The 16,502-nt window shown below is 45.1% G+C and overlaps 1 protein-coding gene across 1 annotated transcript in view; it reads right to left on the bottom strand.

The window, feature by feature from the left end:
• The window catches only part of RAD54L2 (RAD54 like 2), a 70,085-nt gene that overhangs the window by 4,387 nt on the left and 49,196 nt on the right, over positions 1-16,502 (bottom strand). Inside the window, 14 exon segments of the mRNA XM_055707131.1 lie at positions 1,258-1,463; positions 1,803-1,902; positions 2,908-3,023; positions 3,333-3,451; positions 4,045-4,296; positions 4,896-5,073; positions 6,744-7,086; positions 7,623-7,819; positions 9,106-9,239; positions 9,509-9,691; positions 10,189-10,421; positions 11,197-11,328; positions 12,960-13,099; positions 14,526-14,724. Of these exon segments, the coding sequence (XP_055563106.1) occupies positions 1,258-1,463; positions 1,803-1,902; positions 2,908-3,023; positions 3,333-3,451; positions 4,045-4,296; positions 4,896-5,073; positions 6,744-7,086; positions 7,623-7,819; positions 9,106-9,239; positions 9,509-9,691; positions 10,189-10,421; positions 11,197-11,328; positions 12,960-13,099; positions 14,526-14,724 (2,532 nt within the window).

Raw genomic sequence — 16,502 nt, 5'->3', positions numbered from 1 at the left:
GAAAAAAAGAGACGGAACAGAGTGAGCAGAGAAGGGAAGAGATAGGCCTGCTGCCCCTCCTACACTCTGGTCCTAATAGAGCTCCTTCCTTGCAATCTGCACGATCCTCAGAAGCTTTCTGTAAATGTCAGGGCAGGGAGAAAAAAATCATCAGTCATGCTCAGAGATGAGCCTGTTTGACCAAGTCAGACTGACAAATGCCTTGTGCTCCAGATCACACAGCGACACAGCGCAGGTCACTGAGCTCCCGGCCTGCAGGAACATGAAGCCAATTACAGACGGTGTCCCATCTCGCATTGCAAGGCCAAAACCATACAGGTCCTGGGACAGAACTGCAGCCACATCAGCATGTGCCCTCCCACAAATCCCACCAGAGAGGCTCAAGTTAATAACCAGATGCTGAAATGTACAGAACTCAAGTCAAGAGCTCAGAAAAGTAGCCACAGTCCCTCACTTACAAAAGCCTGTAAGTTTTCCTTGGATGTTTCCTCCTGCACACGGGGCAAATGGGAGCACATGGAGAAAAGATCTATACCCAGGATTCTTCTTGGAGCCAGGCCAGCTACCAGGGGACTCCACCTCAAGTGCAAGACAGCATACTGAGCTGATCAAACTGGGCTGCTGTCTCTGGAGTTGAGTTTCGAGACACGGGACACAGGCAGCAGAACTCTTTTTGGGTCACCCCAACCTTCAGCTGCATGCTCTACGAGAGCAGCTTGACAGTTGGCACAAGCCAGACAAAAGTCACTTTTAGTACAAGGGCAGGTCAGAACTGGAATTAATTTATTATTCTTGGCTACTGAGCAAGCACTATCAGTCAAAGATATCAATATATGTTTTAATTTAGATATTCTCCTTCTCTTTCTGCTGGAGAAATGGAGGTACATAGCTATCTAATAAGCAGTGCCCAATTTAAGATAAATAATGCCCAGGCACAGAGGAAAGCAAGAAGACCACCCCCCAAGTCTCCAGTTTGTTGTAGCAGCCAGGAGAGTAGCAGGGAAGGTAGGTAGCACTGCACTGGACTGGTTGCTGGCTCTACAACCCCTGCTGCTCTGTCATGAATTTCTTATAGGATGCCATGTCACTGCAAACTCATAAACATCAAACAGCCCTAGGACAGTGTCTCTGTCACTTCTTCGGCTGTCCAGTTTTCAACCTTAAAAAAAAGAAGTTATGAAAACCACAGAAACAGGACTTAAAGGAGCTAAAAGGAGTGAAAGCCAAGAGTGGAGTGTCATGTCCACCCACACTTACCTGACATGCCCTGCTTGGAGATTTGACGGTCATAGATCTTCTTCTCAAGGGTGTAATCAGAAACCAGCCTGTAAATGTGGCATGGCTTCTTCTGCCCGTAGCGATACACTCGGCACACAGCCTGGGCGTCATGGCACGGGTTCCAAGAAGCGTCAAACACCACCACTCTGTTTGCTCCAATGAGGTTGACACCCAAACACCCAGCACTGGAAATTAAAGGCAAATTTCAAATTGCTGCCTTGGCCAATTTTCAAAGCTTCTAGGCAGGGACAATCACCACAGCCAAGAATCCATGAAGTGTCTATGGAAAGTTCCCTCCAGTCATACAGGCAACTTCAAAGCCCACGTTTGGTTTCCAAGACTGTTTTTCTGTTGTTGCAGAGGACTAAGACTAAAATCCTTACACCCCTAGGGAATTCAGAAGCAGATGGCACTATCATCCCAAATTCTTGAGAGCATGTTACAAAGGAAGAACTGAAAACCCATGTGCACACAGAGCATCAGTCTGAGTCCTCCACTGTGCCTTTCTGCTCCAGCCAACTTACCGTGTGGACAAAAGGAAGAGCCAAACAGAGGTGTTGCTGGGATCATTGAACTGGTTAATCAGACGTTCCCTTTCCGAGGCAGAGGTGCTACCATCCAGTCCTGAGAATGAAATTAAAGACACATTTAAAAACTCTGTATGTTTGGGGGAATCCTATCAGAACAAACCCACTTCCTAAACACTGAGCTTTATAACTGGCTCCCAACTAATTCTCAGTTATTTCCTCAAGTTACATACTCCAGGACCTCAACTGGACCACTCTGTACCTCTAATTTGCCCAGCCAGGCAGATGCAAACCAGCCAGCCAGGTTAGGATTTGTTCAACTGAAAGACCAAGCGAAACATTACTCAAGCTTGGCAAGGCCAGGACTGGGAGTGCTACAACACACCTAGCCCATTAAGGCTCTGTATTAGGCAAGATGGACAGCAAGAAGAGCAGCAGGAACAAAGTCCTCCTGTATGCTGGAAGTTCAAGGAACTAAGCGAAACAAAATTGTGAAAGCCTCTGGCAAAACCCCATAGACTGGATCTAAGCACAGAGAGTACTGGTCTGAAGGAGTGCAGGTGGGTGTCATGTCTCTGTTCCTGGGCAGCAGCTCTCTTCCAGCAGCTCTGCAAAAATCAGGAACACTGCTCCTCTTAGTCCTGGCCTGTAAAGTAGCCACACAAAGCAACAACCCATGCCAGAACAAGACTTAAAGCTGGGAAAGAGGGAAGGAGGAACTCACAGCCTCGAGCTAGTGAAAGCATTCCACAGTGATTCTGGTTTGGGAAGCAAGATCTAAAAAAATAGCCAAACAGGAAGCAAGAAGTATCTTTTACAACTTGAAAAAGCGCTAGTGTGTAAGTGAGATGTTAAAGATGTCTAACACCTTCTAAGAAAGATGTCAAAAAGAGGATTTAGAAATTATCAGTTAGTTGCTGTCACACTGACACTGTCTTCCCAAGCAACTAAAGTAAGAACCATCTGAATAAGGCCTCATCAGAAGAGCATTTTCACACCCAGGGACAACTACAAGATGATGGTGGGTGACTTCCAGGAATTAGTCCGTCACAGAGGATCAAACAGTGTCACACTAAAAGAGAGGAGGATTGGCTGCACTCACTGTAATAGTTGATGTTTCGGACCCAGTTGTGAACTCCTCCATCTGAGCCTGGAGGACTCGGCATCGGTCTCTTTGCCAAAAATTCTTCAATGACAGATAAGGTGGACAAGCTCTGGCTGCAAAACCAAGATCTTTGTTCAGGAGAAAGCCCCCACAGCAGCACAAGTGGAGTATCAGAACTCTTCCCCAACCATGACAGCATTGATGGCTGTCAAACCCTGTTTGTGGCAGCACACCTCTCACTAGTAAACTTGATAGTGGCAGAAGTATAAAATCCATGAAGCAAAACCAGAATCTCATACAATAAAGGAGAAAAGGGGAACTGCCACACCATTCACTGTGTGTAACAACCTCCTAGTACCAGGAGGGGTCCAACTACTCCAGCATTTAGTGACTGTAGGATCAGCTGTTGACACTTTGCTTACCTGAAGACCAAGATCTTGTCTCCAAGCTTCACACTTTCCTCGATTAGGTGGAACAGTAACACCATCTTGGGTGAGTTCTCCAAGACTCCTGTCTGGTAGTCACACAAGATGTCTTTGGCCTACCGAGAAACGGGACACTATTACAGGTGGAGTTGCTCATTCCCTGTTTAGTTCAACAATCCTGTCTCAAGGTGAGAGAAATAAGTCAGTGCAGAGAGGTTATATACATCCAGTTGCTTAAGGTGACAATGTTACTCCCAACTACTGTGCTACCTCCCATTCCAGAAGCTCCAAATTACAAATTTCTTGGAGTAGGGATGAATCCTCTTAACCTCTTGTGACTCTTTATCTCAACACCTCTCCTCCAGCCCACTAGATTTACCACCACCTTACCTAGATTAAACTTCACCCTAACACATTTTTTAGAATAACAAAGTCCCCGGCCTTTTTGGTCAGATGAAAACAATGGTATCAAAGAGTGCCGCCTGCATCCCTGCCTCACAAGAGTCCCAAAACCCCTGCCCAGCACCATGCAGGCATACTTATCAAGATGCTCTGTGGCAGAGAAAATGTAAGAGAAATGCCCAACTTTTAAACAGAAGAGTCTTTTCTTTGCTCTACTTCAGAAAATTGTACCTAACAGAGGTACAGTCTTTCAGAGTAAGTACTTAGCTTACGTTTATTGTAAGTCTCCACCAGCAGTGGTACTCACCCACTCATAAGTAACGACCTGATTTGCTCTCTCCTGAAAAGGGTTGAAGCCAACACTCTGGAGGAACTTGCTATTGGTAGCTTCTCCAACTGGTGATGGCAAAGCATTACTCTCTGTTTTGACTTTAATTCCCTGAGGCTGGCAGCGGGAATTAGTACTTGCTGTGCCAAGGTCATCCACATCCAAATCCTGCTCATTTGCCAGATTCTCCTTTTGCAGAGCTTCATACAACACATCTGGATGGTTCCAGATCTGAAGGGGTAAGAAAAGAAAGTGGTTAGGCCTGCGCTGGCCTGCTGCTTGCCAATGATTGTGGACTGAAAGCCCCCCCAGCTACTCAAAAGAAAGAATGAATACTTCAATCGTGTCCTCATCCTTCCCACACAGAACTACAAGGTTCTACAGAAAACAACAGTCTGACTGCATTAAGGCAGTGAAAACAGAAAACATGACTGCCATGACACAAGATATAAACAGTCTTAAGGCTCTCCTGACTTTAAAAATGCCAAATTCTTTCCCTGAGAACAAACCAGAAGGTCACTGTGCACCCCACACAGCACAAATGCAGAGGAAGCTGCTTGTTCGCTTTGCAGCAGGTAAATGGTTAAGACACGAGCCCAGTACTGGTTGAGCTGACAGCTGCAGGTTTCTTGCATGAATTTGAAAGACGTTTAACATCACTGCACCCCAGTTCTGGAAGTGGGGATAATTCTTCTGCTGGGCCATTGCAGGGCACTCTGGGGAAACAAGGTGTGCCTGGCCAGCCATACTTTTACCTCCTGTTTTGACTCATATTCCTGCCCTTCCCTTATATAATAGAATATTTCTTTGTGATTTCTGCCAAAACCTACCTTACAACAGACGCAGAAAGCTTTGAGTGGGTTCAGTCCCAGCCAGCCACTGTTGCCTGCATCTCGGAATCTGTTCATGAACTCCGTATAAAGGGCCCGCTGGATCTTTGACAGACGTACCAAAATGACATGTTCTTCCTTAGATGGGAGCTGAACCTTCAGCACATTGTGGCCTCGCCTGTGGAGGAAATAAAGAAAGAGAGATAAACAGAGGGAAGGGAATTTCCCAACCTGATCTCTCTGCGGCTGCCTGTAGGGTAAGATTTTGACTTCTGGCCCACCTGGCTGCAAGGAAAAAGACCTCTAGCTGCATGCTTCTCTAACGTATGGCACTTCCAAGCAGCCAAATACCAACTATAAGCACAATTACAGAGATCTCAAATGTTACAATCTTCTAGCACAGGTCACAGTGTTAGGAGAGTGATGAAAGCCCTGTTTTCCATGGCAGCTGGAAAAAAAGAAACAAGACCTAAGGTCTCTTTTAATTCTGCCAATGACTAAGACTCTCCATCCAAATCACTGGCCCAGCATCTTAGAACCCTCATCTGAGAAACAAAGTTGATTTGTTTCCAGAGCGGTAGAGACACTGTCACTTTCCATAACTGAGGGTTCATGAAACACTTTCAAATCCTTGGGTAGAAGATGTCAAAAAGTGCACATTCAAATTAACTATTAAGACATCAAAATAAACCTGAGCTCACTCTGGTGCAGTATGAAGGTGTTGCTCTCCATTATCAGAGCCTGTGGTACCAAATCAAATCAACTTTACTTCTACCTCCATGGCAAAACAGAGCCATAAGGACCACTTTGCAGTTGACAGATTGGACAAGACAGAGATTCTGAGAGAAATATGGAGCTGATAACCTAAGAATCTCATCTGTGGTCTTCTCGATATGCTTAAGATCCTCCCACAAGGACTGAGAAGGTATCCGTTTAAAACTCAAGCCTATAAGAATCTGGATTGATAGGCTGAGGCCAACCGCGTGAGGCTGAACAAGGCTCAGCAGTGGGTGCTGCAGCTGGGTCACAACAACCCCCCGCAGCGCCGCAGGCTCGGGCAGGGGGCTGGGAAGCTGCCTGGCAGGAAAGGGTCTGGGGGTGCTGGTTGATGGCCGGCTGAACACGAGCCGGCACTGTGCCCAGGTGGCCAGGGAGGCCAACAGCATCCTGGCGGGTATCTGAAACAGTGTGGCCAGCAGGACGAGGGCAGTGACCATCCCCCTGCGCTCGGCACTGGTGCGCCCGCACCGCAAATCCAGTGTTCAGTTTTGGGCCCCTCACTGCAAGACAGACACTGAGGGGCTGGAGCGTGTCGAGGAGGAGGACAATGGAGCTGAGGAAGGGTCTAGAGAACAAGTCCTGTGAGGAGTGGCTGAGGGAACGGGGGCTTCTTAGTCTGGAGGAAAGGAGGCTGAGGAGAGACGTTATTGCTCTCCACAACTACCTGAAAGGAGGTTGTAATGAGGTGGGTTGTTGGTGTCTTTTCCCAGGTAACAGGTGACAGGATGAGAGGAAACAGCCTCAAGTTGCTTCAGGGAAGGTTTAGATTGGACATCAGGAAAAATGCTTCACCAAAAGGGTGGTCAAGCATTGGAGCAGGCTGCCCAGGGAGGTGGTTGAGTCACCATCCCTGGAGGTGTTTAAAAGATGTGTAGATGCGGTACTTAGGGACTTGGTTTAGCAGTGGACTTGGTAGTGTAAGGTTAACAGACTCCATGATCTTAAGGGTCTTTTCCAACCTAAATGATTCCATAAGGCAGCAAGATTCAGCTGTACTGCATAAACCCAGCAAACAAGCAGGCTAATTTGGGATGAAGGAGCACCGTTAAGAACTCCTTCTGGACTCACCGCTGCACAAAGCCTTCCAGCAGGCTATGCAGGACATGACTGCGATACCTCATGAGACGGACATCTTGAGGGGTGCTGTCAATACACTGCCCGTTCAGGATAGGGCGCTCAAACATGTTGCTGAATTCCTGCCGGGAGCCTAAAAAGTCAGGTCGGACGAAGTCTACCATGCACCAATATTCAATAAGGTTGTTCTGGAGCGGGTAGCCTGTCAGCACCACCCGCCGGCGGGAGCGGATGTTCTTCAGGGCCTGCGAAGTGCTGGCGTGGCAGTTCTTTATCCGGTGTCCCTCATCACAAATAACCACATCTGGGCCAGGGCGAGACAAAGCTTTCTCAATCCCTGAGGACAAGGAACATTAAGTGTTAGTTAGAGATGAATAAGACAAAGTGCTGCTTTTATATGGTCACCAACTTCACAAACAGAAAAAGAAGGGTAGTTCTGAAAGACAAAAAAAGCAGTATTCATGGGTGGCAGAGAGCAGGGCTGATTCAGGAAATCAAATGTGACTAGACACTAGCTCAAATTTAGCATACTGTGGTAATGATCAGGCACGACCGTCCCTTGATTTCTGCTCAATGACCCGCATTGCATCAAGTTGGGTGTCTTGCATCAGATCGGACTGGCAAATCTCACAGAGACAAATCCCCAGGTTCAGTGTATTGACTTCCATGCTCACTTGCAGCTATTGCCAGAAATGGAAGACTCAGCCAAAGCTCAACAACTTTCTGTCTCCAAAGACACAGTCCTGCCCAGCAAAGTTTGATCATGTCAGAGATGCTAAAAAGCAAGTTATAGGTTGTTTCCCTGTGCTGCCAGAGTTGATAGGCAGCTGGACAACAGGATCATACTCTCCATCTCAGGGACTGGCCTTCTACCTTTCAGAAGCTCTTGTTGCCGGTCTTCCTCATCCAAGTCAATAATAACAGGGCCAGTTTGTTTCTTTGTTTTCTTCTTCCTGCCAGTGGCAAAGGACTTCTTCAGTGAGAGGAGACGGTACATCTCGTATCCCATCAGCAGCACACCACCTTCTATCACCCAGTCATTCACCACCTTTGCACGTGCAGCTGTTGTCCTGCAAAACCAACAAATAAATCAACCAAAATGTAAGCTTTCTCTCCAGTTTCTGTTTGAACCACTGGAGCGGAGTCTGCTGAGAAGAAAGACATGTTCAATTCATTAAAGCACTATCTCACATCAAACCAGACAGAGGAATACAATGAAGTTTCTTTAGGAGGCAATCTGGCACAGAGGAAAAGAAAAAAGCCTTTTATGTGCCACAGGTAGCAGAGTTGAGAATGACAAATCCTTACAGGAGCTGAGCTGTAGAAGTTTGTCATGTATGAAAGTATATGAAACTTGAGAGCAACCTTTTTAAAAAGCTGTTGAGGAGACTGCCTCTGCAAAAACCATTTTCACAATGAGCTGCTAATGTACAGTTGTAATTGTCCAGTCACTTATCCCTTCTTGTTGTCTCTTCCAATGCTAGTGCCCCTCAATTACTCCTTCCCTGCTAGCTGGCTCAGAATTGGTTCAGATCAAGACACTGTCCTCATTCAATCCTCCCAGAGCACACCAGATCCCATCCAATAGTAAACACATGGCTGGAGTAGCATCGGCTGATTCGAAGTACATTTCACCCAGAAGGTGAAGACCTAAACAGGTAAGTGTATGAACATAGTTGATGAACTGAGAGTTCCCTACGATCACTACACTGTCCTGATTCATGCAAGAAAGATGACCCAGAAAGAAGCAGAGATCCACAAGGCAAGAATACACTCCACACCAGGCTGTAACTGCAATCACTGATCTCTCCTTCCTGGACAAGGAGGCTTTGTACAACGTGCCAGAACCCTTCAAGGACAACACAACTATCAGGAAGTCAGTGTCAGGTAGAGGAATCCCTAAGTGTGTAAAAAATCTCAGGGAAAACACCAACACATATTTAAAATACAAGAGATACACAGTACAGGGGGGCACACCTCAGAAATCCCAGGACTCTGACAGGACTAGCAGTGTACCACCAGAAACAAACCATAGCACTTCTGCTCCTCTCTGCAGAAGCAGCACTCGCTCTGGAACTGGGTCCCTGATCTCAGCATACATGGAAGAGCAGAAAGGTGCATCAGCAGCATGAGAAGGAAGTACAAGACAGAAATACTGAATCAAAGAGACAGCAAATCTCTTTCGGGTACCAAAATCCTCCCCTCAAGACGGCATCCACAACAAATGCAGAGTGGGAAAGATCTGGGAGTTGAGGGCACAGAATTAGCCCGAACTAGACAGTCTGCAACAGCAGTTCTGATAACAGTTCCGTAAGGTGGTGTTAAACAACTCAGAAGGGCTTTTATTGGCACTTACTTGTGTTCATCATTCAGGATGTGGACTTTGAAGGTGCGGGGCTGGACCTCTTTGGAGTTATAATCAGCAGGAAGGTTTTCAGGTGCTGGGAGCCACATGTTGAATTCTGCTAGCCAGTTTTGGAGTGTATTCACCTGAAAAGGTAGCCATGGAAGGATTAAAAACCTAATTGAGTCATTCGGGATTTTAAGAACAAAAATGAGGGAATGACACCCAGCTGTGCCCAGACAGAAAGAGCAGACCACAGCATGCAAACTCAGGCACACAGGGAACAAAAGAGGGAGGAGAAGAGTAAGAGTATGATAGAACCGGACTTGCAACAGGGCACTAATCAATCTTCTCTACACAAAGAAAGGAGGAGTGCAAGGAAGGCCCTCAGCCAGCCCTTCACATGGCTACTTACAGGTACAATGGCAAGAACAGTCTTTGCTTCCGTATGTCGAAAAAGTACATCCAAGAAAGAGATGACCTGTATGGTCTTGCCCAGGCCCATGCTATGTGCTAAAATACACCCAAACCCACTGCTGGTTTTAAATCTCTCCAAGGACTCGACCAAGTTGTCATACAGGAATCGGATCCCACCAATCTAGACAGAAAAGTAGAAAAGGTATTAGAATGGTGGGAGAAAAAAGACCAAGATAGGTAACTATTTACAGAGTAGCAAGCAGGTTAGGATTGCATAAACCATGGAAATATATAATGGGATGTTTCAAGTTCACTACAACACTAATCTAGGGAAGGCTCAAAAAGCAGGTATTTTTAGCTACTCATAAAGCTTCCTGAGAATATAATAATAAATCAAAATTAATTTGTAGCCAGATAATCTAATTGGGGTCAATTAGTTTGTTTATAAATATAACTTTATTTTGTAAGCGTTCATCTAAATATACAAAGGTCTGAGGATAACAACAGCCGAAGTCATACACAGCCCTGCCCTTCCTTTAATTTGTCCTTATCATTTGACTGTCCACAACAGCCACCACCACAACCAGACTGGTCACAGAGCTCACCAAAGAAGTTCTGCTGAGATTACAAGGCAGGCTTGCCTGCGTCCATTGCATTTTCAAGGCTAATGAAGTGTACCTGATGAGGTTTTACTGCATGTGCAAGCTGGGGAGCCAGAAAAATGTCCTCCTCATTTGGTGGATGGTTGATGTTGACAATGACTTGCCCCAGAGCGTCTGACTGATTTAAGGCATCATTCACATGAGAGCCACTGCTCTCTTCACTGCCATCCTCCTCCCCTTCATTGCCAGAGTCACTGCTGTCCACAATTTGGAGAGCATCATCCTCTCCTGAACTCAGCTCAATCACTTCTGTGAAGTAACCAAAACAGGAGAGAACAAGACAAAAGTTAACTTGGTGTCAGGGTTTATCATGCATGTGAAAAAACATAATACCAGGAAAATAAGGCTACCATCTTTTACAATTCCACACTGGCTTAATGACCTGTTCTGAACAAGCAGGCACAATACAAGCACACATCAGGCCTCTCAGACCAGCATATAAAAGCAGGAGTTTCCCTGAATTTCCCCATGTTTCAGAGAACATTGTTTTGGGCAGATCTAAACAGAACATGAGACAGTTTCTGTAAGTGTTTTATGTTCTCCTCCATATGTCCTCTTAATTCCCAAACCCAGACATGCATTTTATCTGTTGATAAAATGGTCTAAGGACCACCAAGGAAATCAGGCAGAAGTAGTCTACCAGTGTGGTATAAAGGAATCAGATTAGATGCATCTGGGAACAAAAACCACTTTCAGTTGCAGATCTGAATACTTAAATGCTCCTTTTATACAAGCAGATGATGCCACATCTCATGTAAGCATTGTTCAGCAGTGCACTAAGCAAAATTAAGTGCATTTATAAAGCAGAAATAAATACAAGTTTGCAAGAGTGCCTGATAGGCCATTTTATAAATGTCAGTTTAGAACTCAAAGGCCAGAACTGGCCATATATTTGGAAACCAATAGGCCTACAAAAACTGAAGTGATTCACTACTGGAGTATCTGACTAGATGAAAACAGGAGACTTATGGCTAAATAAACAGCATATCGTGAGAAGACCAGGCTGAGGCAACTGGTCACTTACCATCTTTAATGCTATTTTTTCCTTTAGTATCATCTTCACTGCCACTGCTGGTACTATCTAGGCAGATCACTTCCTCAGCCAGGACCTGAGGGGGGAGCTGGGTAGCCTCTGCTGTTCTGAAAACGATGTCGTCTACAAACATAAATTATAAACAATAAGTAATTCATAATAATGGAGAAGGAGACAAAACTGTTCAGAAACCAGACAGTATTTCCTTCCACTTTTGCTCCAATAGCTTAGCCCTGGAATTTTCCATAACAGACTCTCACTGTCTACAATACTGCTATGACTCAGCTTCCCGGGTCACAATCTCCTCCTTTCTCAATATGCCGAAACAATAGCCCATTGCTGATGGCACCCTCTCTATTGCATGCCCTGACTGGGGCACACTGACCATGCAACATGCTAAAGACCCTTCTTTTTTTATTTTGGGTCTCAGAAGTAAAAGCTGTTTTTATCCAGCAAAGAAAGTACCAACTGCTGAAGGGATGATTACTGCCCTTTGTTAGTAGGGACACTGTAATAATTACATCCCACAGATCATAAACAACTTTTGCTGATCAAGACCATTTGCTTGTATGTTTAGGTATTGCCATGTGCAGAGAGACACTAGCTAACAGGGCCAAATAAGCACCGTTGCAGTGACTCAGCAAGCAACGACGTTCTTCTGGGGTTGAAACCTACTCTGCAACAGCTAAAGTGTTCTAAATAGCACTTATTCCTTCCCCTCCAATGTAAAAATATTTTGAACACTTGCATTTAAGGGAGAATATACATTTTCTCAGAATGCAAAGTCAGCTCAAGAACTCCTTACCCCCGACACAACTTCCCACTGCACTTCTCTGCCCTCTACACCAGTCTGAGAGCCTGTGCTACAAACCAGGTCATTGAAATGATCCAAGTTACAAGACAACGTGAGATAGCATATTCACCAGTAGACAAGGGTGATGCTTAACCGTTTATACTGCCTGCTATTTCCCTGCTTGCTGAAACATGCAAGAAAGGACAAGGTTACATCACAAACATATGTGCATCCAGTCTAACATCATGAACGTATGTACAGCCAGCCTGTTGTTCCACTGTCCCTAGTACCAGACCCATGCACCACTGAACCATTCACAGTAAAAATATGATCTGAACCAAGGACGTGGCATTTCTGCTGAGTCCCTTGGTTTAAGCTTCCATACCAGTTGGGAAGACAAGAGACACCTGCTCCAGCATCCCACTTAGACACAATTAAATTGTCAAAGGATCTTCAACAGAAGCTTCCTGGCACCTTTTACCATGCAGCCACAGCATCTTGACCCAGAACCAGCTCAAGACTTGGAGCTGACTACATTGAATCAACAACAGTTGGAACTGCCATTTCAAGGGTTTACACTTGAGAGTCCAAATGCAACACAGAATCATAAAATGGTTTGGGCTGGAAGAGACCTTTACAGGCCATCTAGTCCAACACCCCTACAATGACCAGGGACATCTCCAACTAGACCAGGTTGCTCAAAGTCCTGTTCAAGCTGACCTTGAATGTTTCCAAGGATGGGGCATCTACAACCTCTCTGGGCAACCTGTGCCAGTGTTTCACCACTCTCATTGTGAGAGATTTCTTCCTTATATCTAGTCTGCATCTACCTTATTTTAGTTTAAAACCATTACCTCTTGTCCTATCATGGACAAGCATAGCACAAACTTCTTTCAGCTTCTATTTTATATCTTCTATCCTTAAAAAAATCTGACTTCAGGTGGTATCTTCCACTGCTTACCAGGAAGAAACTCTAGGGGTACGGTTGGTATAGTGGCTGGATAATCCTTCCGCTGCTGCTCTAGCCGTTTCCTTCTCTCCAACTCTTCCTGCTGGGCTGCTTTTGTCACGGCTTCCAGTTGGTCCTCACGCAACAGCTTTCTGAACACAGGAGTGAACAGAGAAACATGATTTGATTACATTCAAACAATTTCTTTCAAAAACATGAATGGCTGTACAGCTGGCTCAAAAGATGATTGACAAACTCCAAGTAGTTTGTCAGCTACACAGACTAGGAACATCATCACCAAAAGCTATAGACAAATTCAACAGCTATTTCAAGACTGTGCTCCCCAACTACAGGTAACACTACTATTAGTCAAGGAGAAGACACAAGTTTGACAGAAGCAAAATAACAAAAGGATGAAAAATATGAGTGGGTAAGTATATACTTAAACTAGGTTATCATAGACCAGTTGTTCTATCTGAAAGGATGTTACTTATTGCTGTGCAGTTTATAAACTACACAATTTCATGCAAAGAAGATATATGGGAGAAAAACGCATCAATTCCCCCACAAAAAAATCATCACCCTGATTCTCCACTGACATAGTATTTTCAGGAACTAGGACCTCTAATGGCTTTAACAATTATTTCAAAGGATGCTCTCAAAGCACCCTACCTTTACCAGTAATTTTCATTATTTCCAAAAGTTGCTTCCCCTGACGCTTCAGTCTCACACGTGCAGCCCTGGAAGTGAAGGCTCTTTTGCCAGAGGAGAGGTGCAGTACAAGCAGTGGTAAAATCCAGCTCCCTCACACTAGCCTTTAAATCCACCCAACCCCACACTGCAGGGACACGTCCATCTTAATGAAGTTTCAGTTTCCAAGGCCTACTCAATGCTCGTTCCTTTAGCTTCAAGAAAAATCAATCTGCACAAGCTCAAATATAACCCAAAGACCACCAGAACGTTACATACAGAGCAAAAGAGCCACTTGCTGCCACAGGAATTCCTGCTCCATTATGACTCCTCTGAGCATTTCAGATCCTCTTGAACAAAATTTCATAGTGAATTACCACCTCACGACCTGTTCCAGAATATATGTGGTGACTTACACAATCAAACAATTACTGTTTTATAAAATCCAGGTGAAATTAATTTCCAACATTTCAGTCACCAGTTACAGCATCAGCATTCCTGCCAACAAGTACCCAGGATAGCAGAGGGAAGGACTATATTTTAGGTTGTTTGCAATAGGATCCTCATCAGCAGATATCCGAAACTGAATATTTACTTAATGGTGGTACTGTTTTTCAATTACATGTCTTAAAAGCCAGCAGCAAATACACAATTTTTGCAGTATATTCCATAACTCTTCTGAAACACCAAACAAGTCTGCACCCACATGCAGCACTCCTGTCTGAGATCATATTACTCCCACTGGTGAAATCCTAAGGTTTTGGAAAAGAAAAGCCATCTGGTTCGCCAGCAGTGGCAAAATGTAGCTCAGAAGCAAAGTCCAGAGATTTTGCTTTTACCCAAAGGGCTATACAGGACTCCAGCTCTTTCTGTCCTGCTGCTGCTTACCTTATGTTTCTCCGCATGTGAGACGGTTTCTGAGCCCTCTTCTTTTTGGTGTCCTCAGAGGCCAGGCTCTTGTGCTGGTTCTGCAAGAGTCGCTCTGCCCGCTCACTCTGAGATGAGGTAGTTGAAGTAGAGCACTGCCATTCTCCATCCTCTGCATGTTCAACATGGTCACCACTGAACACAGCTTCCTGGGGTTGGTCTGAAAAGACAAGGAGGTAATGCCATGATAACAACTGTGCCAGGCTGGCAGCTGGCTTTTACATGAGCATTCGTCAGAATCTGAGCTGAATAGGAACCAACAACCCCTATTCTCACTTGTTTGTAAGGATGTTTCTCTGGGGGTCAAAACTGGGGTCCTTTCCAACAGCCACTCAAAGAGCATGTCGTGGTTTAACCCCCGCTGGCATCTAAGTACCACGCAGCTGCTTGCTCACTCCCCACCCCCTTGGTGGGATGGGGAGGAGAACTGGGGGGGGGGGGAAGTAAAACTCATGGGTTGAGATAACAACAGTTTAATAACTGAAATAAACCAATAATGAAGGGGCCAGGGGTGGGGGAAGAACAAAATCCAAGGAAAAACCCCAAGTGATGCTCAGTACGACTGCTCACCACCCACTGATTGATGCCCAGCCAGTCCCCAAGCAGCAGTTGGTCCCTCCCAGCCAGCTCCCCCCCGTTTATATACCGAGCATGACGCTCTATGGTGTGGAACATCCCTTTGGCTAGCTCGGGACAGCTGTCCTGGCTCTGCTCCCTGCCAGCTTCTTGTGCACCTCCTCATCAGCAGAGCAGGGCAAACTGGAAAGTCCTTGACTTAGAGTAAGCACTACGCAGCAACAACTAAAACATCAGCGTGTTATCAACATTGTTATCGTACTAAATCCAAACCCCAGCACTGTCCCAGCTATTAAGAAGAAAAATTACTCTATCCCAGCCAAAACCAGGACAGAGAGTTAAAAAGTTTTCAGTGAAGGGTCTGTTCCCAGGGAAAGCCAAGACTAACACCACTCAACCCAGCCCAAAAGTGTTCTGACAAGAAAACAAGGCAAAATTATTTCAGTCCACGCAGAGCACTTGCTGTCCCTAAGGGCCTGTTTTCCTACAGGGGCCCGATGAGCTCTGACTAAAACAAGGAACTCAAATCTCTTTTTCCTTGTTTCACAGCATTCAAGTGGGGCAGAAATTTCCATTTATATGACACCTGCATAACCATCTTCCAAGTTAACAGAACATACCATGCCAGAGGTTTTCTGGTTCAAACATGGGGTCATGGCTTGGCAGGCAGCTCAGTTGGTTTTATCACCAGGCTTCACTCTCACAGTAACTTCTGGCAAGCTTTTTCAGAAACAAAAAGTGGCAACTCTTTCTACATTATAAATCACACACATTTCTTTTTCTCTGCATTCTCCTATTTTCAGACTTCCATTAGTGGCTGATTTCAGTCTTAAAGCACTATGTGAAATGACACCTTGTTCTAGGCAACATTCTGCTCTTCAACAGGCTGCCAGTGACCAAACTAATGCTTGCAGAGCACAGAAAGGAAACGTTTCTGTTCAAAAGCTTCCCTTGAAGTAAACTGCTTCTGACAAGCCTTGTAATAGCTTCTTTGAAGCATCTTGTCCCCTTGTGTCAGGCAAAGAGATACCCTGAACCTCATCTCATAATCTGCTTTCTTGCTTATGCTGTGTATCTGAGCTAATGACTGAACTGAAATGACACTTAGAACTATGAAGAAGGAAAGAAGGTATCAATGCAGAAGAATATGGCAGATGAAGTAACACAACCAACAAGCATCACACTGTGACTCCATGGGATCTGGAGACAAGAGCATCCCTTCTCAAAAAGCTGGGAGCTTAAATGAAGGATGCTTCAGCACAGCATGTTGCATGTATAGGAACCTCTACAGCTGCCACTTAATACAGCTGCCAGTTAATATGCCTATTAAATTAACCTTACCGCTAGTATCACCTCTTAAAA

The sequence above is a fragment of the Falco cherrug genome, chromosome 4, assembly GCF_023634085.1.
Source record: "Falco cherrug isolate bFalChe1 chromosome 4, bFalChe1.pri, whole genome shotgun sequence".
In the NCBI taxonomy this organism is placed as follows: domain Eukaryota; kingdom Metazoa; phylum Chordata; class Aves; order Falconiformes; family Falconidae; genus Falco; species Falco cherrug.
This window is presented reverse-complemented; position numbering and strand designations above follow the sequence as displayed.